Source organism: Chenopodium quinoa, unplaced genomic scaffold, assembly GCF_001683475.1.
Source record: "Chenopodium quinoa cultivar QQ74 unplaced genomic scaffold, ASM168347v1, whole genome shotgun sequence".
Lineage (NCBI taxonomy): Eukaryota > Viridiplantae > Streptophyta > Magnoliopsida > Caryophyllales > Amaranthaceae > Chenopodium > Chenopodium quinoa.
The window spans coordinates 301,945-327,100 of NW_018744693.1; the positions used below are offsets into that span (position 1 = coordinate 301,945).

Sequence of the window (25,156 nt, forward strand, 5' to 3'; positions counted from 1 at the left end):
ATAAGGAAAAAAAACTTACCTCAAGAAGCTGTATCAATGGAGGAGAAAGAGCTTATTCAATGAAAAATACAGTACGTTGGAGGAGAGTGAGAGAGAAGGTGTGAAAACTGAAAAGCTCCAAAGGAAAACAAATAAATTTAAGGAAAATTTGTCAATTACTACAACAAGTTAATAATACTTTGTAAATTACTACCGCAAATTAAAAAAGTTGTGAATTATTACCGCAAAAAATTTTAAGATGTTGCGTTTACTACCAAACCCCCATAAACCCAACTATGACGTCATTATATCACTTTAACTCATGGTTAAAGCCCTTAACCATGACATCATTATATCCCTAAACCATTTTCTTTTTTAGGGGGCTGGTTAAAGCCCTTAACCATGGTCAAACACGGGTTAAAGGGATATAATGACGTCATAGTTGGGTTTAATGAGGGTTTGGTAGTAATCGCAACATTTTAAAAAAATTTTGCGGTAGTAATTCACAACTTTTTAAATTTGCGGTAGTAATTTACAAAGTGGTATTAACTTGCGGTAGTGATTGGCAAATTATCCTAATTTTTTTTTTTTAAAAAAAGGTAATATTATATACTCCAATTTGTAGGGTTACATAAAATCACTAAGGGGGCGTTTGTTTGGTGTATTTTTTGAGTTGGAAACGGATTCGATTAAACCAATAACGTTACCATGTGTTTGGTTTGAAGGCATGGTAACAATTATCATTACCTAAGGGTAATAATTACCCCTTATTTGTTACCTCTCAAAAACTTGGGGTAACAAATACCCTTACCTTCTTCTTAACAAATACTCTTTCTATGGTTAAACCAAACAAATGAAAAGGTAATAGCTAAATGATTCCTTTCTCCCCTCTTATTTGTTTCCTTTCCACTCTGTTTCCACTTTTCAAACCAAACGCCCCCTTAGAATAAGAGTATATAAGGTAATATATACTCTCAAATATCTTTACTCAGTACGGAGTATTTTTTTAAGAGTATATATTTAGGGGGGGGGGGGGTTCGCAAACTGGTATTGGGTTGGAATCAGAAATGAAACCATAGTAATATGGGTTTAGAACTTGATTCTTAATACTATATGTTTGGTATAATTATAAAATGCAATGTTTTTCTTTATTTAGGCCTAAATGTATGAGAATGAGCCAAACCCACCTCCCTCTAAGGTTTCTAAAGTCTAAATCCCCTTGAGGGTTTGAGGTATGAATTTGAAACTCATAAAATCATAAAACAAACATAAGGTATGGATTTAAACCATTTTAAACTCATACCTTATACCTTAATTATGTGAACCAAACACCCCTTACTTATTTGATACTCCCTCCGTTTTAAACTTTTAAATACTCACTTGATTTCTCTCTGTACGTAAGTGGGGTAGATGGAACAATAAAAAATTGTAAAAAGCGCTCTATCCAACTATCTTCCATAGAATCCTTGTAAGAATTTTTATTTATTTTTCATTATTAATCAGCCAATAATAAATGTGCGTTACTCAGCACTTCAAATTTTTTCATACTCAATTCAATATATCGAGTTATTACATTTAAACCCTAATAAAAACCCAGCTAAAAATCTCCAGGAAACATATGAATAAGCACTAAGATTTTCATGGAGATGTTTTCTACTGTTGATGGGTCAACTTCATCAAGGTTTGATTTTTGTAAACACCCTTTTTCTAAAATAATTTAATTTTTATATTTAAATCTGTACATTTGACATTGATGCATTTGAAGTTCATCAGCATTTAATTACACAGTAGAAATTACTTTTTATGACAATTTTTATTGGTAATTTGGACTTTGAAGTGTTATCCCACGATTTTATTTCAACACTTTGTTGATTACTCCGTATTTGATTTTGTTCTATCTACGAAATGTTATGTTGATGGGCAAATATATATAATCAAATTGGGTTTTAGTTAGTGTACATAATTTATAAATTTGATGAGAAATCTTGAAGTTTGTATTATGATATATTGCTGTATGAAATTGAATCAGGGAGTTTAATTCTTTGATGGGTTTGCTGCAGCAATGTGGATAGTTGGGAGTATGTTGTGAGGTAATACTTCTTGTTATACAATGTCTGTCTGAGTTTATATACTTTGTTGTATAACACTTTAGTAAGCTTGGACTTCCTATTGATTATAAATAGCATAATTTTTCGAATAACTGTTTTTTGAATGTTCTTAAATAGATTTTGAGTCAATCATGATTTTGTTATGTATCCTTACAAGTTCCATGAATGTATGAGAATTCCTTTTCCAAGGATAAATGTAGTTTGATACCATGTATTCCGTAGTTGTGCTTCTATGTACTTTTTTGACGATGAAAGTGGATAGGAAGGAAGTTCTAGCATGACAACAAGTTAATATGACTCCATCATGATACTTCAAAGTCATCCTATCTGTTTGTATTCTCATCATTCTCCGCTTGAGATTTCGTTGTTTATGTTGCACTTTCTGTGGAATTTTACCTAAACTCATGTTGTATCATATTAATCATATGACCTTTTTTTTGGGTTGTGCTAAGAACCCTTTTCCATTCCTTTGATATTGAGAAGATGTAGGAGAACATATTTTTTACATGTGTGCATATATAATTACCTGATAATGCATTTTATGTCAATAATCATAATACTCTTCTTTTTTTTTTTTTTTTTTTTCTTGCCAGAGTTCTTCTGTTGTGACTTGTAAGATAGGGATTATGGTGAAGTATTACAAAACCTCCTCTCACGGTCAGCAATCAATAAAATTTGGGACTAAACCACTTAAGGGTCCTAATATTGAGATTGCTGATTTTGCTGATGGAAGTGCTGTACAGATTTCATCTATTGATAACAAACATGCAAGGGAAAATTTGACATTGCAGTCTCCTGAGATTCTGAGCACAAGTGAGCTCATATCAGCAGTGGGGCAAGTATGGGATTGTGCTAGCCGCTCGCTTGCACGCTATCAACCAAAAGCAAGCTTTGACTGCTCAGGCACTGTTTGTCAAAAGGAAAATGATTCACGTTTATTGGTTGACAATGATGACTTTGGCTTTATTAATGTCATTGGCAATGGATGTCTGGATGTGGACTTAAACTCTTCCCACTATTTTTCATGCATTGTGCAACAAAGTTTGAAATTTACCAGAGCAGCTCAGAGAATACATTGTAATCCATGTAATGACCAATTTGTTGAGAACTTCTTTTGGCAAATTGGAGATGAAAGTTCCAACAAGCCTGAAGTCAGGTTGAAGGAGAAGAATCTTGCAGATGTAGGAACTCTTTACAACATAATGAAAACATATGGATGGATGAGCCAAGTCTCAGTTTCGCCAAAACATCTTATGTCTGCGTACGGCGAGGTCAAGAAGATTGTTGAGGCCTTCACCTCCAAGGGTGCTGTCCGCCATTGTTCTCCTGTATCTGGAATGAATTCTAGCAGTGCAGGAACTGAAAATCTTGATATGTGTGTTGATAGGCCCAACCTAAAGGATTTGGAATCTCGTGGGAGCGATGAAGTCATTATGTGTACAGATAATCTCCTTCATGGGGTTCGAAAAGAACAATTTGCAGCTAACATGCCTACGGATTTGAGTTTTGGACTTCATTTGGATTACCATGTGAGCACTTCAGCTCCAGATTGTACTCAAGAGCCAAATGAGCTCGATGTGGACGGCAATTTCTGGCCGGAAAATGAAATGAGACAGTGTGAGAATATCAATATTCAAGAAAATCATCAAAGTGAAAGCTGTCCAGCTGTAACAAACAAGCCTCATCCATTGCTGGCTAAACAAGAGCATGCTGTTTCAGGAGCCTTGGCTGGCATAGCTGTTAGTGTATGCTTACATCCAATAGATACAGTTAAAACTATCGTTCAATCATGTCAACCCGGGCAGAAGTCTATTTGTTACATAGGGAGATCAGTACTTTCTGAGAGAGGTATGCTGTGTTTCAATGAGGTTCTGTTGCTTTCCTTCTTTCTTTTTTTTTTTTTTTCCGTGGTACTTTGTTACAAGTATATGTTGGTTCAGTATTCTAATGGTAACATATGAATAATTGTGTTTCATGTTGGGTCTGAATTATATTTCAGGATTGCCTGGACTTTATCGAGGAATAACTAGCAACATCACCGCATCTGCACCTATTTCTGCCATCTACACCTTCACTTATGAATCAGTGAAGGAATTCATGCTTCCGTCTCTTGCAAAGGTCTCTTCTTGCATGGCCTTTACTATGTATTCATTCATCTGATCAAACCTCTGTTTGATTAGGTTTTGTAGTTGGTATTTCAACATTTAGCTGAGCTAGATGGAATGTTTGCCTTTTGCATTTCATTTCAATGATTTACAGGCTTATGTTACTCTAAGATTTTCATTTTAATTTCTTCATGTAAACCCTGATTATTTAATGCTTGCAGGAATATCACTCTGTTGCCCATTGCACGGCAGGTGCTTGTGCAAGTATAGCTACATCAGTTGTGTTTACTCCCAGTGAGCGTATAAAGCAGCAAATGCAAGTCAATTCAAAGTATCAGAACTGCTGGTAATCTTCCTCTTTCCCTGCCTTATGATGTTCCTGCTGTAGTTTGTTGGCTGCATAGACTTCAGATTTTTAAAATCAATGTACATTTGATGGTTGACCAAATATGCACTTTGGTGATGCTTAATATTGTTCTCTGAAAAATTGTCCACCGTAAATCAGTTACTGGGAATCTTTTATTGTATTTACCCACCTCATTATGTATGGCTCAATATGATTTGCTATCTTGTTAATTAGTCTCTTGTCGTAACTGGTACTTTTAAACATTAATGCTCTTTACTTTTGTGTAGCATCTTAAAGGGTTGGGGAAAAAGCTTATGTAACCCTTAACCAAGATGTCGTTATTTCATTTGTTCATCTTCTCAGAAGCATCAGTTAGAAGATTAAACTTATGTTCTTTTTGGCCATGTCCAGGAATGCAGTGCAGAGAATCATCAACACAGGGGGTCTACGTTCTCTGTATGCTGGTTGGGGTGCTGTACTCTGCAGGAATATACCACACTCAATCATCAAAGTGAGACCTATATCCTTAATCAAATTTTCTTTCATTTTGATACTTCAATTAACACTAAGAAGTCATCTTATTCAGGGTTTTATGCTTCTCTTTGCAGTTCTACACTTATGAAAGCCTGAAGCAAATGCTCATGTCATCACACCCACCCACTAAACTGCCTAGCACTTTGCAAACGGTTTGTTCAAAGCTCACTTTTTGCTTCTGTATTTGGTGGTAGACTTGCCTGCTGCATGTTAGATTTGTTTTTGTTTTTGTTTTTTTTTTTTTTTTGGGGTAATTCTTTATAGTGTGCTTAAATAGTGTTATTGGAAAATATTGATTGAGCAAGAGAATAAGTGTTTAATCTACACTAGATGAGACTATGCCCACTCATTTTCACATTCAAAACACTTCGTTACCAACTTTTTCCTTGCTTCTGAAATTCATATACAGCTGCTATGTGGAGGACTGGCTGGATCTACTGCTGCTTTGTTTTCTACTCCATTTGATGTGGTGAAAACAAGATTACAAACTCAGGTCTGTTAGCAATTTACATTCTTGTTCTTTGTAGCTGAGCTTACCTTGTCTATGATTCAATTCAGATCATGATGTATAGTACCTCTTTCCAGAATTAATAGTGACACTGTCCCAACTCCTAATCAGCCATAGTTTTACAAAACTACCCTTTATAATACTTGCCTTCTTTTCTATTCTCTCTCGACCACACCATTAAAGTGAGGGTTTGTTATGAAATCTAAACATAAGCTAAATTTATCTTAGAATTTTGACAGTTGATCTTTTGACATCCCAAAATAGTTTGACTGCTATTATGAGACAGACCTTAAATACGTAGTATTTTAAAAAAAGCAACCATATGATGTATTGGAGCTGAAATTTTGGCTCGTCTATATTATGAGCTGACCCAATAGGGTGTTATGTTTAATCTAGAAGAGGTTTTGATCGCTGTCTTTTTCCGCACTGGATATGATACTTTTGGTTGTGACAAAGAGCTTTGTTGAAGCAGATGCCTGGATCTACACAGAGGTACCATAGCATTTTTAACACCCTACAAGATATTTGTGAGCATGAAGGTGTTAGAGGCCTTTACAGGTATAATTTTCTGAACAGTTTTCTTGTTGGCATGGTTTTGTTTATCTTCTTGTGGTGGATTTTGTGATCATTACAGAACTGTTGTTCATGCTGAAAAGTGGAAAATTAACAGCTAATTTATTTCACAAATTAATCATCCATCATGAAAATTGATAATTGTATAGTCCTTATTGTGTGATCCCTGGATGTTACACTGAACCATTGTCTTTTTTGCCCTTGGCTTTTGTAGCTTTATTATATTATTTCAAAACTTTGACTTGAAGATTAAGCAATAAAAGCAACGTGCTTCAATTATTGCCTATAAAAATGCAAAAGGAGCTGCCTAAGAAATATAATATAGAAAGTTTAACTACTTTTTTTGCTTCAAACACCCAACTCACACTTATACCTTGGTTTAAGAACCAATTTAATATGGAAATGTGTGGAAGAGTAATATGGGGAAAACTTTATACAGATAAAACTGCAGAAAATACTAGTTTTACATGTTTGGTTTGTTTAATGTGTAATATTGTTGAAAAGCAAATGATTTCACAAAATTTCTATGCTTAGTTTGTTAGAAGGGAAAAACAAGTGGTAATTTTTTTTAATTGGTTAAAGGAATTTGAACATTTATTTTTCTAATCTTACTTTTCTATGGCTTCCCTCCCAATAAACAAACATAGTACATAAAATTATATGCTTTCATTTTATTTTCTTTGTTAAGTTGAAGTTCAATAGTTAACATTGCACCTAATGAAAACTCTCTGATCCAAAGATGGGGCCTTTTGTGATCAGGGGTTTGATTCCGAGGCTTGCTATGTATATGTCCCAAGGAGCACTGTTTTTTGCATCATATGAATTTTTGAAAGGTTTTTTGTCTCCGGAGCTACGCCAACATAAATCAGAGATGTTACAGCATAAACAGGACAGCAAAGAGGCCAACGACAATACACTGTTGTCAGTATGAGTATTGCAATTTTAATAGTCATTTGCTCATCTGTTCAGCAGTGGAAGGCCTCATTTTTTCTCAAAGATGTAAAGTATATTCACCTTCACCAAGATCATACTAAAACTACTATACTAGAGTGAGCTTAGGAAGTCCCATTCAGAATATGTCTGAGCTATTCTTTTGTATAGATTATGTACAGTGTATAATTGTCAGAGAAATTTTGTACGCCGGCCTATATATATACTTGAGATGAATCAACATACAAGTATTATTTTTGTTCAAGAAAGTGATTGCATTTTGCTTCACCTATTTTTGAAACTCAATCAATAAAATCAATATTGGCTAGTTCAAAATTATTGTATAAGCCTTTCTAGATGCAATCCTAAATTATAAACTAGAAAGAAAATCATGATACAACTCATAGATGGATAGGCCACCCATTTAGTAATTAATTTAAAGAACTCTTATTTTTCAACCTTTTGGTAAAATTATAGACTAGAATTAATTTATCCAGTCTAAATTTTTAATCTGCAAATGCTTTATTCCATTTCCATAACAAGTTACTTGGATCCTCACAAAAAATAAAACCTGTAACTGATGGACCTGTAGCAGAGAAGGTCTTCATAGTTGACAGCAAAGAAAGATGAAGAGATCAGCCACAATTCAAGGACTAAAAGCAGAATGCCATCCTGCATAAAATTCTTTTCCATAAAGATTTATTACATTATTTGCAATATATATTTTGCTAAAATACAAAAGCTCTTCTTTGGGCTCCAAAATCTATCGTGACCTGATGTTTAGAACCATAAACATTCAACTAATCTCTCTCTCTAGCGCCCTATAAATTACAAGTACAAAATTGAATTTTGATGATATAAGGGTACAAGAAAAGAAAATGAAAACTAAAGGAGAAACCTAGCTATTTCGCCTAAAATGATCAGATGATCTTTAGCCCTCTCTATGATCTACCAAATATGGACAGTATATTTCTTTTCTGAAAGTCTTACTACCGAACTGATACTCCAAGTATACTCTTGGCATTCAGATGACCTTTGGAGGTTCTGACGTGTAATATGTTTCCGATGTTCTTGTGGAAATCAGATGTAAAATTTTCAATTGGGCTCCGAAATGCAAGAGTTGTGGAGATTTAGTACCATTGTTAACCAAAAAAAAACTGAATGAGCTACACTCGGGCAATAGGAGAAAAGGGTGGATTCAGCACAAAAGATGGCTGATGTTCTTCTGCAGCCTTTGCAACTTTCTTCTTTTCCTCTTCTGTGACTGCTTCAATCAAGATTTTCACTTCATCCTCAACCATGACCTTCAGAGAGCTACTCTGCAGTAACTCTTTGCTTTTCTCTTGCTCAACCAAGCTAGAAGCTTCTGTTGTATGCATAATTGAAACACAGACAGCAAAAGCCTGTAATATTGATAGTTGTGCATGAAAATCCACGGCATATTTCCCCTTCTCGGTGATTGTAATGGTCAAAGCTGGCATGTTTTCTTTTCCTCCCTATAAAAGAAATTTGAATAATGTATCAGACCTCTAAGTGGCAATAACAGAAGTTAAAGAAGAATTCTTGAAGCAATTCGACGATATGTATGTCACAATCCTCATTAATCATCACTGCTTCGGTACCAAAATGCTTCCTTTAAAGAGAAGGAAAAAATTCTGTATTCTAGCACTTCAAGATAGACACCAATTTTTGGAATCTAATATTGTGGCGCTCCAATTATATTTAAGGACAAATTGGGAGGCAGATCCACAGGTGCAACTTTTACCATGTTCTTGACACACTGATTTACATAATTCTAGGATGTGCTAATCAACCTTATACGAGTATTACTAAATTCTTATTAGCAGTTACAGGAATGGAGAAACACGGCAATATGCAGACTCACGGAATGGTAATATTACTAAGTGAGATGGCTTGCCACTTTGCAAATATATGTAAGCATAAAGATTACAATCAATATCTATTAAAACTACAGTTCACAAGCAAAGAAATAGACCTAAGTTTTTGATGTAACATACATGCTGGTAATTTTGGGTTCACCTATTCTATCTAAATACTAATTGGTGTTATTACTTTCCAAAAGGCCTAAAACTGCAAACAGGAAATATAGTGAAACATTGGTCACACAATATGTTCTGATTTAAGAATCCTACATTTCTTGCATAAGAGAAGAATTACCTGAATATAGAGTTTCAAAGGCTGATCCTCCTTCTCTAAAATGGAGTGCTGATCCTTGCATTGAGTACTTGGATTACCAAAGACAAGAAGTGGGCAAGCCATATCCCATCCACCACATTCGCAGCCTCCTCCTACCCTCCATCTATCGAGCAATGAAGAAGGCCCTCTACTTTCAGCACTACTTGGCAAGCCATGGTTCCCCAATGGGGTCACTACATTCACCTTTACCGGGCTACTATCATCACGCAAGTCCTTTGTAACCTGGTCACTATACTTATCTCCCCTTTTATATTTTAAGCTTTCTCTTTTCTCAAAGGGATTTTGAACAACAACAGCTGCAATTTCAAAGCTTGGTCGCAAATCCGCTTGGGCCCATGGGTAAGGAGTAGAGAAATCTGCAGAGCAATTGTCAACAGCATTCGTGGTTGGCACTCTAGGCTTTGAGACACCAAACAAATCATCCAATTCAATATTTCCTTCTACTGAACTTTCACTAGAAACACCCAAAACTTTGGAATTTTCAGAGCTGTTGATCTCTTCTTCAGCAGTGACACTTTTTCTTGCATGAGCAATATCATACATCACGAACTCTGTCATCATCGAGTTGCTAAAAGCTCCACCATTTCTTAGTTCTGAGCATAAGTAACACTGTACCTGCATCTGTCCAACCATGGGAGAATCTTTATTGCTGTACTTCACTCCCCAACCACCTGCACTACTTCTCTTTTTACCCTGAACAGAATGAAAAGTATACACCCAATTAAGTGCATTTTCCGCCTTCCATGTTTTTGCCACATACAAATCATCGGAGTTTTCCATTGAGAACTCAAAATACGGGACTCCATGCTTCTGCTCCATCTTAAGATTACCTCTGAGATGAGCAGGTGAGCATGGTGAGGCCACCTGCTGCGGCTCTTTCTTGACAGGTGGGGTTTCAGTATGCTCCATGTTTGGCACCGCACTTGAAAAATCATGTAACAAGGATTTTCGCAGTGTTTTAGTTTTCCCAATATCTGCTAAGCTCGACGATTTGGCATCACATGACGGAGTTCGATGAGACTTAGACTTTGTAAAAGGGTCAAACATCTTTTTAAAACGTGTTTTCGGGCTTCCTTTGGTTTTATCCCCTTCTGAATGAGTTGGGGAATGTGGCATTGCAAGCTTGGCAGAAAGAGACTTGTTCAAAGCAAGAGAGTCTCTCTCTTTGAGGGCATTAGCATTGTTCGAAGGACTACTCACTCGTTCACATCTGAACTTCATATTTTCCATTGAGTCCCTCTCAGCACATGAACCCGAATCACTTTGTCGCTCTTTCAAATCCATATAACACGGCTGTCTAGGAGGCTTAGCAGAAGATACGGCATCCGAATTCAATGATACAACTGATGATCTCTTCTGCTCAGGCTCAGCTTGGGCTTCCTCATCAGAACCACATATGGAATCTAGTATACTAAAGGAGAAGGGTGTCTCACTATTAAGTGAAAATTCAACCTTTTTTCGCCCACCTTGAGTTTCCGGCCTCTTGAATCTTCTATCTGTGGAGCTCTGATACACCGAGCCACGCCTCAGGAAATCATTGCATTCCAACTCAACATCCCCTGATGGAAGATTCTTACAAGAAACACTCCGATAATTCCGAAACTTAATCTCCGTAAACCCTTTCTCTTCTAAGCTTACTAAATCATAATCTTCATTCCTAGAACTGGTTCTTCCTTTTCTACTACTCCTACGCTCAACCTTTTTCGGTTGCTGAAGTGAAGGAAGAACAGTTCTAGGGCTCCGACCTACTTTGCAGAATTTATCAAATTCCAATTCCATATTTACACCCATTGATGCATCTATAATTCTGCAAGAAAAAATACAATATACAACACAATCAATATATATGTAAACACGAAAGATTTAAAAAAAAAAAAAAACATTCCACAATCAACATTAAGTAACAAAGTTTTCAGCCACAAAATAACCATATATATTGAAACAAAATAAACTAGACATCTCTATCTTAGGAATGTATGAAAAATGAGTAATTATGGATCCTCTAATTTGCATCCCCGAGACCTAAAATCAAATCCCGTCTACATCATTACCCTATATGACTCTCAATACACACACAAAATGACAAATCAGGCAACTATTTCCATCCAATAGACTACAAAAATCAAGGGTTTTTATGATTAACCTATAAAACCAATCATAACTAGGAAAACAATACATTATACAATCAATGTCCTACAAAAAATAGAAGTACCATTATACACTCCATTTGCTGAGAAACCAAGAAAAGACCCATTTTTGCTGAAAATGGCAGACACTAATCTGGGTTTACAGTCACAAACTTCAAATTTAAGGGCAAAAATTAACCAAAAAAGATTTGATTTTTAAGGGTTCTTATTTTCTTGCAATATACAAAACACCCAAGTAAGAGGCAAATAAACCTTTAATTACAATAAAGCAAACATTAGTACCAAAATTTTTTTACCTTTAATTACACTTGCATTTCAAGCCAGAAAATTTAAATGGCTTATAATTTGATTCTAACAAACTTGGTATACCCCACTTCAGATCTCACAGTAGTAAACTCAAAGAAATGTACAAACCCAACAAACTTCAAATCATTTTCTTCCAATTTCAATTAGCGCTTCAACTTCAAGCAATAAAACCCATTTGAAAGAACCAATCAAATTTATTTGACCATAAAAGTGAAAATGAAGCTCCAAATAATCAGAAGAAGAATATAGATAAGCAATAATGAAGTGTTACCCAGAAAAAGGGTGTATTTTTAGAGAGAGAAAATAATGAAAGAAAGGAAGAGAGAGAGTGAGCATGCCTTGTAATCAGGAGGAGAGAGAAAGAGGAAAAGGGAGAGAGACAGTAAGGAGCTGTGAGTACAGTTGATGTCCATTAAAGTAAGTTAAGAAACCATGCTCTTCTCATTTAACTCATCATTTTGCTACTTGCTACTAGTAGTAGTGACATTTTTAGTGTTTTTTTTTTTTTTTGAGAAATTTCTTATCTTTTTCACTTTAAATTTCTGTTCTTTTTCTTATAAAATATTTTGGGGGCAAATCCCATTTTTCAAGAATCAAAGATGCCATTTTGTTTTTGGTTCTGGGGTACAGTCTTATTGCTGTAAGATTGTGAATTTATGATGGAAAAGACGATCTTACCCTTTGATTTTAACACTTTTTCAAAGTACAACTTGTTGAATTGTAGTTCTTCATAGGATCTTTGGAAAATAACCTTGGCACTCCAAAAAATTATTTTGGCGCTTTGGTTAAGAAATTCTGTTTTATGTATTTTACTGTCAAAGAAGAGTGTCAAACTAAATCTCGTTTATGAATGCTTACCCTATAAATTTCTCTTGCAAAGTAGGGATGATGACGAGTCTATTAGGCTTGTGTACTATTTAAACTTAAATCCAATTTTAGTGAATTGAACATAACTAAACTCAAGAAACTCGTGAATATGATCGAAATTCTTCTTTTAGTAAACCCCTCATAAGTCAATTCAGTCCAGGTTAACAGGCTAGACAATTTGGGAGAGTGGGGGAAGGTAAGGAAATCCCACACCCAAATTGTCATCAGTGGGGATTAAATTTATAACCTCGTGGTTGAAAGGTTCTCTCCTTTCCACTAGATCAAGTTTAGCTTGGTTAAAAAACTAACAATTGTACACTTGATGAAGTGACAGTGATAAATATACTCTCGATATTTATGAAAAATGTTACTACTAACTAAAGGAGAACAACCCGATCTCAACCTTAATCTCAATCTCAACTCTAACACACCTAGTAGCAAGATCCGAAATACTAGCCATAGAGTCACAAGTCACAACAAGGAAAATCCAATCAAACTACAAGTCTCAACAATCTACCACAAGCCAAGATCTGAAGATCAACATATGGTAACAACATTTAAGCCAGTCCAAGCAAGAAAGAGGAGATGCGGTTGAATATTTAAATAGAGGCAATTACTGCAACATGACATTATCTTATTATTATTGCGAATATTAAGACAATTATTAATTATGACCACCTTATACTAATTTTTAGGCTTGGACCTGATTCTCCAACTATTTCCAATTATTTAAAACTTCTAATTTGAATAGGGAATTGTAAATTTTTGCTTTAAAATAACGTTAATTTCCTTACCTTTTTATTTTCTTTATTTATTTTTAAGGTGTTACATTTGGGTATGTAGTTGTCACACAAAGTATCTCTTTAGTTGTTATACTATACTTCTAATTAATACAATATTATGATGTTGCTAATCACTTTTAAGGAAGCCTAACCTTTTATATTAGCCCCTACCCACCACATAAGGCTATATTATTATTTTAATTACTATATTAGTATTAATAAGCATAGAAGAATCCTCCAACATATACTACACACAGAAAAATGACATGTATTATAGTTGAGAAAGGGTAGTTTTGATGCCTTTCTTAATTTCTAGTCCAATAGGCTTGCTTTAATCAGTGTTATTAGAATTATTGTTTTCTTCTTGCTTTAAATTTAGTATGTATAATTTTGGGAATATTATTAACTATTCAATTAGACAATAACTAATGCTGGAATTTATAGGTTGATCAAGAATTCTTAAATAGTTAAATGTAATGTTCTCCTATATATTTTTGAGAGAAGCAACCAATTATCTCTGTTGTTAACCTGTTATTGGGGTGGATTGCTACTTGACAATTAGGGTCCAAATATTTTTTAAATTTTGAAAATACTTGTACAATGTTTGGTGTAATCCAAGATAAGTTTTTTTAGAAAATATTTTGAAAACAAATTGAAACACATAAAATCAAAATCAATAGGGGCTCCTCAGATTAATATGAGAAAGTATTAGTTATAGACCAAGAATTGATCAAAACCATACAATTAGGGAAAATACAAGTTAATCTGTCTGATAAACGAATTTTTGTTAATCTGGTGACATTTTTGTAAATATATTGAAAAAGCAAGGTCATTTATTCAGTACTTTTTTGGTGAGCTGTCCAATTACTGTTTGCTTTTTTGCTTTTACTGTTTGGTGAGGAAATTACACATGTACCCCTCAATTAGTACATAAAAAGACGCATATACCCCTCCATTGGTACTTGAAAAGACAATTATACCCCCTAGAGAACTTACTGGGTATCCCTCATATAATTGAGACATAATAGATTTTCTGTCTAAACTCGAATGCATAGTTTCATACTTGGTATGTTTGATTGGTCATTGGTAAAACCCAACCTTGATTTCTCATAATTTGGGTAGAAATATATATCAAAAAATAAAATGACCTTAATTCATCAATGATTAGCTCTAACCTTTCAACACTTAAATTATTATCTATAATATCAAGCCAATTGTTACTTCATGAACTGAAGTAGAGCTTGTTCTCTTCATCTTACTTTCAGTTCAGTTCAAGTTCAGATTCAATCAGTTCAGTAAATCAGAACAGACCAGTAATTAAATTCGTTTTATCTTTTTCTCTATTCAAATATGCACATAAAGTAACACCAATCAATACATATTATGATGGTTAAGAAGGCTGATGTTCCGATTGGGATCTAATTACCTAGCTTCTCATACTAACATAACAAATACTCTTAAAATCTTGAACGTGCCTTTAGTGAAACTTGACCCGTATAAATAACACATCAATCTTACATGACATATCCAGAATATTCATGCATCTTTCGTTAGCAGTAGTATAAATAAAGAAGTGGTAGAATGTGCATCTAGCGGACACAAACGAGGGGGACCAAATCACAATGCGTTATTGTAAACATTGGGACAATCTGAGGGACCTGACAATAATTTTAGATGTTATGGTATTTTGGAATACGACAATTAAATTAGTACCCAATATAAACTTAATTATTTCATTACATAGTCAATGCATCTTTGGTAATCTGCACCAATAATGTACACTACACTAATTGCTCTTCATTTTATTTTTCCATCATTCACCGACACTTGCCAGAATCAATCCATGTGAATTTATGAAACTATATCAGATTGATTAATTCATCTTAATTTAAAGTGTGCATTTCAGTTTAATTACTGTTTGATTAAATTCTTAATTTGGATATGGAAATTAATTACTGCTGCAAATATCATTCTGCCATCAAGATGAAGATGCATCTACATAATTCCTTGTACAATTTTATATGACATGTTTGGTAAGTGGTCATAAATTACGGGAATGGTAATGAATTTGTTTGTATTATTACTGGAAAAGCTTTTGATCATGCTAGGTCAATGGAACTTCATCTACAAATTTGTGTTTTTGTTTACATAAATTCACTTACCGCACAATACCACCTCCAAGATGGTAATGGATTATAATGAGAATAAATGAAGAAAATGAGCTAATCCGTATTTGAAAAAGGTCGAGCATTATCGATGAACATTGGCATAAAATCTTCTATACAAAGTTATTTAAAAGTTAAGACTATACACATCAGAAATTCGTGTGGCTGATTGGATAGCTAAACGAGAACATATGACTATTTAGTTACAGTATTTAAAGTTGGTTACCTTCAGGCAGAGGGTATCCAATATAGAATCATAGAACACATTAAAATTTATGTGCCAAAAATTGGCTAATCACAACTAAGACTTGACAAAGTTTCCAATTAAAGTCCCATCAACCCCGGACAACTTGACAGTGGCAGGGTAGAACCTAATAATCGGACCCCTCATATATGGGACCATATATTTATAAGAATGAGCCCTATTATAAATAATGATTTCAACCTAGTTATTTAAGGTGAAATTAAATAATGAAATACGGTGGTTTGCAAGTAGAAAAAATAATGACTCGCATTACATTCATCCTCCAGCTTACATCAGCTGTATTCATGGAAAACATAATTGACATTAGTTTGGTTAGAAAAAACACAGTACTAAAACAAATAGGAGACATAAAGAGGATAAACCTACTTCTTTACACCATTAAATGGTATTATCAGTGAATCCGAGGGTCATTGCTCTTGCAATAGAAGAGCCGATAACCTGACTCGCAATCTTTCTATATTCCCTAGCTAACTAAGGATCTGATGGCTATGTGGACTGCCTTCTGGGTGTATAATCACACGGAGTAGTATATATACAACGCTTTACAGTAATGATTCTGTCCAATTGAGGTTAGGGCTAAACTACGATGCCGTACAGCAGCTACTTGGGGTTTCTAGGAGATGTTATGCCATCACTCTTGGACTTGTTGAAAGATTTCCGAGTCTCCAAAACTGGAGTGGAACCTTCAATGCTTTTCTTTGCCGTATCTGCCTTGTCTGCATCACGAGGACTAATTATCTTCTTTTTCTCTACATTTTCGAATTTTGATGTAGCCCATGGTGCAGTACCAACACTGGGACCAGTGCTGGGACCATCAATTGTCAGCATCGCTGCCTCGTCTCTCGAAGCGTACCACATATTACCACAAGCAACACATTCCAACTGCAAATCATCCAGGAATGTTAACAGTAAATCAAATCAGGCAAAATTTGCTAGCAGATCAAGGGAACGTGAGGATTCATAGTAAGGGTCAAATACGAAAAATTGCTACCCTCTTCTCTAAATAGAAGCCATTTTGTCAAACAATGATCAAACAAGTGTCCATTAATGCAAGGTAAAATTATAAGAAGGCAGCAAAATTATCCTTCCTCGCTATTTATGAGCAACTTTTCATACAAAAACTAAACATTCATTAGGGGCAAGTCAGCCATTTGACTACATTTAATCATTTCATCAATGTGTGTCAGATTGAAAATGGTCAATTATTAGAGAAGGATGTAAACACTAGGCATTTAAACAATGAGCTCATATGACCCATTAAAGATGTCTGAATGAGGTAATAATATTGGCCTAACTGAATACATCATACATTTTCTCCATGTACGCTTATAGAACCAGGCCTCTGATATGTTTCAGGTATGGCGATTAAATTTAGCATAAATAGGTACCATATATTGGCTTATAGCATAATAAAGGTCCAAATCCAGTATACTATTACTTAGGCCCTGCCTGGCGGAACAATTGGTATCAAGTGGGCAGTTGTATGAACCTATGAGATAAGCCATAACTGATTCCAATTATGCGGCTGAATAAATAAAACCCACAAACTCCCAACCCCAGCCCAGATTCACTGACCTCCCTTGTCCTCCTTACTTTAAAAGTTTAAAACTCTCAATTGTTTCTCCGGTCACCATTGCTTCTCACTTTTCGAATATTTGTTGATCCACAAATATTAAGGAAAGAGGCCTACTAATTAAACAAGCAAAATCCACATTATTTGACTGGAAACAAAATCCCCTGTCCCCCCAACCCCCCCCCCCCCCCCCCCACACCAAAAAAAACAATCACACACGCACACACACAAAAGGGAACCACCACTATCTCCAAACCCACCCCCTAGAAAGGAAATAATATGGAGTCCTCTTCACAACCATTCAATTCTTAATGACATGGTAATTTCTACTCTGGTAATTTTTAAGGACTTTGATCCTTGTTATCTCTTTACCCAATAATCAATAAAAACATCCAATTGCTTCCAAGAATTAGGTCTCTGAGTTATTATTCAGCTTCATGGATAAAATAAGAGTCCTATTTGATGGTTCTGTGACTTCTATCCAGTCAAACTTACGACAGCAACTGACTTGGTCACAAATCACTCACAATACTCGCTAAATATTAACATATATTGTATTTATCCTGCATACTACAGAACAATAATGAAAATGACCAAACACCAAGAACATTCTCAAGGTGTCTTATCCTGTCAGATTATCATGAATCTAGTACCAAGCTATTGACAATTCGATTTTCATATTTATTGAAGTAATGAATACTGCACCATATTACATCAAAGATAGACAAAGAGTCGCAAAACTAAGGAGGACATAGTTTCCTTAGTGTGGGAAAAATTAACAAGGGACCAAACCTTTTTATCACAAATTATAAATATATTCTTGTACAATCGACAGAAAGAAGCACAATATTTATAAATGCATTGATGGCTTTATTTTAGGACAAGTTTAAATAATCAATCAATAGCACAGAAATCAACTGACCTGATAGCGATCACCATGACCTGCTTGTATGATATCTACAAGACCAACTTTCCTCACGTTGCACCTCTTGCAAAGAGCATCAGTCATCTGCAATTTCAAATGTGGAAACAATATTTATACGTTATAATAAGGCAAGGAAAAAGCTTTGGCTTAAACTCCAATTAACACATTGCCAACACAAAAGAAATTGACCTGCATTTTTGCTGCCTCCTCAGGCTGATTACAAGTTATTTCCTCTGTAGTTAAACCCTCCTGCATTGTAAAGAGAGAGTTGACACAGTAAGTTGGTAGAAAATATATATTCAGAGATAAACCCCACAATCATGTATCTAAAATATAAAAAAATCATTGACCTGTTTTAAAAGTTAAGCTAGTGTTCACATCAGAATATAAACCAGTGAATAACAGTTACAGATAGGAATTGTATCAACAGCAAGAGTGTCTGATACTACTTAAATACCAACAGACTCATTGTATACATTTTTTTTTTCTCTTGCAGTCACAGAAAGTAAAATATATTTATCTTTTTTCCTCCATCTCATAAGATGCTCCTTTGTAATATAAAGCGCACTACTTCACTGGAGACAGCTTAAGCAATGAGATGCTTGAAGTCATTAACTGACAGCTTGGTCCATTTCCTACATCTGCTCTAGACTGGTCAAGTGGGGAAGGATCTGTGATATTATACTGCGCAGTTGAATGGGAAAATGTATGTGAGAGAACAGGGGGGACATAATTCCAGTCTCCAATTAGTTTCTAGTGAAAATAAGAATTGAGAGCACATTATAATGATACTTCCTCCGTTTTTTTAATATTGCACCACTTACCTTTTAAGGAAGTTTCACATTTATTGCACCATATCCATTTTAAGAAAAGAAATTTATGTGTTCACACTATAAATACCAAATATACCCTTGCTTTTCAACCCTTACTTTTATTTTGTGCATACAATCACATGGGCAACTTGGTATTTCTACCTTTCTCTCTCATCCTTTTTTCCACTACCAAAAAATTTGTGCCAACCCCTTATGGTGCAATAATAAAAGAACGGAGGAAGTATATAACTTCAAGCATCAACATGTATCATCAACATTATATGCAAATAAATTTCAGTAGACAAATTGTTGTATTAGAGATTTTGACACTCAATAGGCACAAAATAGAAAAATGTCCATCAGTAGTAAGCCGCAACAATGTTACACTTGTTATGCCCTTAAGGCATGATCTGCCAACTAAAAAAAGGAACTTATTAGGTGCTAAACAAAGAAAAATATTACATTTCAATCATCCACAAAAAAAAAAAAAAGGAAAATTTTTTGGGTACCCAAACTCGTGATCCATCCGAAGCAAGATTGAAGTAAACATTTGCATACATAATTAACCCAATAAATTAATAAATACCTTCAGTTCAGTCGGTGTCATGCTCAAAATTTTCGAAGGTTCTAATTCTCCACTCAACAGTCGCCTGGCTAGTTTACCCTGAAAATTAGACAAAGATAATGTTAATCTCAGTTATCTTAGAGGAAATACACACCCCACCTCTAACCCCCCTTCCCCACCAAATGACTCGCATTAGAGGAACCATCTGGATTTTGATATGCCTCATCTAGAAGCAACCAGATCTAACCACATTTACAGCTTCATAAAGAATAGTTCACTCTGATCATCAAATTCAGTAAATGCTCATTGTACTTAAGGGATCAATATGTGCAGACAAGAATTTGAAAGCCATGGAAGGTATACTTGCCAAAAGTAACCATATAAAAGAGCAATGACTCGTAACAGTGGAACCAGGATCTTGATATGCATAACAAAGAACCAGATCTAACCCACAACTGCAGCTTCAAAGACAATGATTTACCCTAACCATCAAAATGTGCAGACATAAATTTGAAAGTCATGGAAGGTTAATTTCGTATTAAACAAATCTTAGCAAGTGTACAGAGCCAGAGACCTGTCTCACTTCCATCAGAGAGAAGAATATGACACTGACCTTGAGATTGAAAGACAGCTGCCTCATCTTCTGGTTGTATTTGCTAAAATCAGATATAAATGCCTCATGTGAAGCCTTCTCCAAAGCTACAATGGCTGAAACAGCAGAATCTGGCCATGTAAAGCTATTGATACCCTGTGATTAAAAATATATAAGGAGTCTGTGAATACTATTATCTTGTCTTAAAATATATATATATATATATATATATATATATGAAAAAATCAAAAGTAAAAAGACTATTATACTAGGGGATATAGTGAAATAATTTGATTGCAACAAAGAAAAAGTATAAATATAAATCAAACTAGTCAAAAATTGAAATGAATTTGAGGAGGGCTCAAAAACTAGGAAAGTCAAGCTGATTCCAGCTAAAATCAGCTCAAACGCTAGTAAGAGTAACCAAGATTAAATACATAAAACAAATTAGAAAAATACTCTGAAAAATAAATAAATAAATAAATAAATAAATAAAATAGAGTGACAACTTCTGAGAAAATATAGATGTAACAAAGTGCTGATGAATATATAAGAGCACAAATGTACAATAAAACGATTAGAAATATGGATATTATAGCTTGAAATATTAATTGCTTGGTCAGGGATTACTAATTGGAGTTATAAAACGAACCAAACTTGAATAAATTTTGCTCAAAATGCTCAAGTACAAATCCTAAGCTCAAGCTCTAATTCTGCTTGTTATCACCCATAACTAAGGGTGTGAACAAATCTCAAATAGTAGTCGGTCGAAGAGCATACATACCTTCGTACTCTCTTCTCGAAATTCCTTATCCACGTTAGAATTGTCAGTTGAAGAACATACAGACTCAACTCCTTGGAGAAGCTTTTCCAACCATTTATCTCGCTGCATCTCCTTTGTCAGTGCCTTTGCTTCAGCCAAGATGGAGAAATATTTGGATGCATTGGCAACACAGCTACCTGGGGTCTCAACTCTGGGAGATTTAAGTGACCCTTCATCCACCTTTGACACATCTACTGGAGATAGGTGCCGCTTCTTCAGCGCTCGCTTGTTTTTTACAAGCTCTTCCAACGAAGCTGGAGGAATTTCCTCTATCTCAATGTCAGGAAGCTCACCAAGACGGGAAATTGTTTTCTGCACCAAGACATCAATTTCCTCCTGTTTTCCGTCCTCATAATCTTTATCGGTGAGCTTCCATAGCTTCCTTTCCACAGTGTCATACACCTTCTGTACAATGAAGCCAGGGTGTAGTTTGCGGTTGGGCAGCTGCTTATTTAATGGCACAAAATGGACTACACACTTGTGCATCACAGACTCTGCAGGAACATCATCTCTGTGGAAACTATAAAAAAGCTCTCTTGTATCACGAGCTAACCAGCTTCCGCCACCTTTCCGGTCAGCTTCTTCAGGACGGTAGAACCACTGTCCAGTGACCATCATGTTCCCATTTTTGGACTGAGTTATTTCCTGCACCAGATATATGGTTTAAAGAGGTAAGTTCTATCAAGCAGTTAAGCTTTGCATTTCACACAAAACAGGACATGTCACAACAGCACATCTTCCTTTTAAATTCTCTTTTTGCAGAGTTTCAGACGCAAGAGTTTATTAAGGTTAGGACAGGTAAAAGATGAAACTTTCAGAACCAGGTATTAATCATAAAATATCAGATAGGGAAAAATGTGGTTGAGACTAGAAATCAAATCATGTTATTCCCATCATTTGATCCAATCACTTCAAATGTTGACACACATGGGCAGAGAGAGCTAGGGGGGGTTCAGCCCCTACAAAGCTTGCTACCTTTTAAATTAAATTCCTTGTAATGGTTTTATATTTGGTTGTTAAAAAGAAAAAATATTTCAATTATCATAATGCTGTAACCCATAAGGAAAAGAGAGAGAGAGAGAGTTGCTTATAATGTAGTTCCACATTTTTTCAAACAAGTGCAATCATATATGTATGTCATAATCCTTGGACTAACTTCATTAAAATTTAGCCCCCTCAAATTTGAAATATTGGCTTCCCCATTGTTATCACAATCGCCACTTCCGAAATATATCACTTAAAGTCAATGAAGAATGAATGTGCCATGGCAGAATCAAAGAAGCAGGGACTAAAGATAGAAGGGCAGGGGAGCTTAAATACATGAAGGAAAAAAAAAAATAATCATGTAATAGAAGCCCAATCCTCTCTAAAACTACTAGCTAATTCTGCATAAATTTCTTATTGATGGGATAATTAAAATCAGCCAATGGTAACGAAATTTAATATACAGACAAACAGGTGTATACATGGAAAAACTCTCCTAGGGTCCCATCTTTATATCAAAATCACTGATGATGGGAGAGAACAAATGCTAAATCTAATTGCCATACATTGCATTCACACAATCAGCTGTATCAATATAAAATTCAATAATGAAGTTGCACTGAGGTAAATGTAAAAAAAAAAGTTTTTTTTTTCATTTCTTTTTTTTAAAAATAAATAAATAAATTGATCCTATTCATTTGCTTGCAGGTGCAAGAACTTATTAATCATGTACTGTGTAAAAATTGAACATTTGACCATATTTCAGGATTCATAGAGCATGGAAATTCATTTACAAAGAATGACTCCCACGAACAGAACAATGAAATTATTACACTTGGATTTCCTAAGATTCTACTACAGTGTGATAATTCAATAATGCTGGACTATTGTCATACTGAACATGAATAAGATATATCCTAGGTTTGTGTATATTCTTTGAGTCCAAATAAGATATATGTAGGTTTGTGTACATCTGGACATGAATTACATGAATAATATAGGTTACCAGATGTTTTCTACACTAGAAGGCAGGAAAGAAAATTTAAGGCATTATGTCGTCCCATATTGTAATGCATCATATCAGAGTAATCAGACTAGATAGATCTATTGAGTGATAGAAAATTACCTTGATGATTGCTACATAAGGCTTTTGACTCTTATCCTCTGGAGTCAATAGCACAGGATCTTCCTGCATCCAAGATTAACAACATACATGAAAATAAAATTTGATTTCAACATTTTTCTACGGAAAAGAGGGTGAAGAAGGTAGGAAGAGACTTCACAATCTTTACTAAGGGTGTGTTCCACTCAACATAATCTGACATCTCAGACAATATATAAGTTCACTTCAGGCAAAATGTCCCAATAACTTTAAGTATTGGCAAGAAGTTCAGACAAAATACATTGTATAGAACACACCCTAAACTAAGAAAAACAACCACTCCCCATGAATACAACAATAAATAATAATTCCAAAACCTTCATCAATTCTCAAGAGAGATCTAATGTAAACAACACCGACATATGAAGATTTTAAGCAGCAAAAAATGGCAAAGATTACCACTTTAAACTTCAAGAGATGTTTCGTCAAGCCAACAAGTTCAAATGCCGGGGATAACATCTAATCTCATTACTCAGCAATATGATCAAACTACTTCATTTATCCTATAATGCTCTCTATTCCATCTAGTTCTTCCAAACCATTGGGTCTATCCATCATCATCGACCAAAAACAGCCACAAATCAATCAACTAAGCTAAATTCATTAATACCTAATAACATTTTTTCAAGAAACAGCACAAAATTAGTTTCAATGATTACCAATCAAACAAATTCACAAAAACTAAAGTAAAACCTAACCCTAAACCCCCCACAATTAAAATCACACATTCATCAATTCCACACCAATTCCTCAACACAACCAAAATAAAAACCAAAAATTCAAAAAAATCAAACATCAATTACAAAGCATTATCACCAAAATGTCGAAAAAAAATAAAAAAAAATAGAGAAACATCAAAACTCACCAGCTCAAAACGATTACCATCAAATTCAAACTCCTTATAATGTTTCTTCTGACCTCTACCTTTCCCAGAAACCCTAATTACATCACCAATAGGCTTAGCATCTTCCTGAACAGCCTCCTCCTCTTCTTCTTCCTCCTCTTCATCATCATCTTCCTCAACTTCCTTCTCTAAATTCCCGGCTTCTTCTTCAAGTAGTTCATCTTCATCCTCATCTTCGTCGGGAATTTGCACCTTTTTCCGGCGCTTAGGAGGTGGTGGTGGCGGCGCACGGCGGCTGCTGGTGCGACTCCGGCGATGGCGGCGTTTGTGCAAAGGGATGGTGTCTTCGTCGCTGCTGGAGGGCTTGGGAGCTCCTTCGTCGTCGCTGGTTGATACCTCTGTTAATCTTCGTGTCACCATTGTTGGCTGAATTCGAGGTTTTTTTTTAAGGAGATGCTGATTTTATATGTTGAGTACTTGGGTGTATGTGTGGAACTGCGGGGTAAAAGAGGTGTCAAAATTTGTGAAGACCTGAATCGACAATGATCTGAATCAGACATATGGCCGAATAATGGTTGATACGGACTAGCAATGACTCGAAAATTGACCTGAACCCAACCTGATATTAAGATATTAACCAATGATTGATTTAACGTGATACTCAATGACCTTAACCCAAACTTGCACCCGAGCTGATATTAACTGGTAACTTATTTATGCTAACTCGACTATGATTTGAACCCAAACTAGCACTTGACCCGATCCAAATCTGAAATTATTTATAACACGACACAACATGTGTATTGATGTGACCAAAACATAACCTGAACCTATATTTACCCGCTTTATATTCTATCCAAACCAAACTCTTTTGATCATTCTTAAACTCGGAATAAAACAAAATTCAAAATTAAGTCGAACCAAACTTGGGCTACACCCGAAAGGATAAACGACCCAACACAATCAAAATGCAAACTTGATTCGACGCGAACTAGAGGCTAAATTGACTTGACGTGATTTGACAATTTGACATGAATATGACTC

General features: G+C 35.1%; 3 protein-coding genes across 5 annotated transcripts; 1 reads left to right on the top strand and 2 right to left on the bottom strand.

Moving 5' to 3' along the window:
- Window positions 1-1,421: 1,421 nt before the first annotated feature.
- Window positions 1,422-7,406, top strand: LOC110702423. 2 transcript variants are annotated; one of them, XM_021880123.1, is made up of 10 exons: window positions 1,422-1,660; window positions 2,009-2,069; window positions 2,681-3,935; window positions 4,087-4,205; window positions 4,414-4,538; window positions 4,950-5,049; window positions 5,147-5,224; window positions 5,482-5,565; window positions 6,053-6,138; window positions 6,913-7,406. In XM_021880123.1, exons 3-10 carry the CDS (start codon window positions 2,714-2,716, stop codon window positions 7,082-7,084), a joined length of 1,986 nt encoding a protein of 661 aa, XP_021735815.1. In that variant the 5' UTR covers window positions 1,422-1,660; window positions 2,009-2,069; window positions 2,681-2,713; the 3' UTR covers window positions 7,085-7,406. The 2 variants fall into 2 exon arrangements, with proteins under 2 accessions (XP_021735815.1, XP_021735816.1); XM_021880124.1 differs by lacking the exon at window positions 2,009-2,069.
- Window positions 7,407-7,737: 331 nt separating this feature from the next.
- LOC110702424 lies at window positions 7,738-12,735 on the bottom strand. 2 transcript variants are annotated; one of them, XM_021880125.1, is made up of 3 exons: window positions 11,744-12,735; window positions 9,262-11,107; window positions 7,738-8,579 (listed from the first exon to the last, which is right to left on the bottom strand). In XM_021880125.1, exons 2-3 carry the CDS (start codon window positions 11,089-11,091, stop codon window positions 8,250-8,252), a joined length of 2,160 nt encoding a protein of 719 aa, XP_021735817.1. In that variant the 5' UTR covers window positions 11,092-11,107; window positions 11,744-12,735; the 3' UTR covers window positions 7,738-8,249. The 2 variants fall into 2 exon arrangements, with proteins under 2 accessions (XP_021735817.1, XP_021735818.1); XM_021880126.1 differs by lacking the exon at window positions 11,744-12,735 and adding an exon at window positions 11,513-11,704.
- A 3,301-nt stretch (window positions 12,736-16,036) lies between these two features.
- On the bottom strand, window positions 16,037-24,716 carry LOC110702425. The gene is made up of 8 exons (XM_021880127.1): window positions 24,134-24,716; window positions 23,233-23,295; window positions 21,084-21,767; window positions 20,321-20,455; window positions 19,729-19,806; window positions 18,520-18,579; window positions 18,328-18,414; window positions 16,037-16,714 (listed from the first exon to the last, which is right to left on the bottom strand). Exons 1-8 carry the CDS (start codon window positions 24,530-24,532, stop codon window positions 16,433-16,435), a joined length of 1,788 nt encoding a protein of 595 aa, XP_021735819.1. The 5' UTR covers window positions 24,533-24,716; the 3' UTR covers window positions 16,037-16,432.
- Window positions 24,717-25,156: the final 440 nt, after the last annotated feature.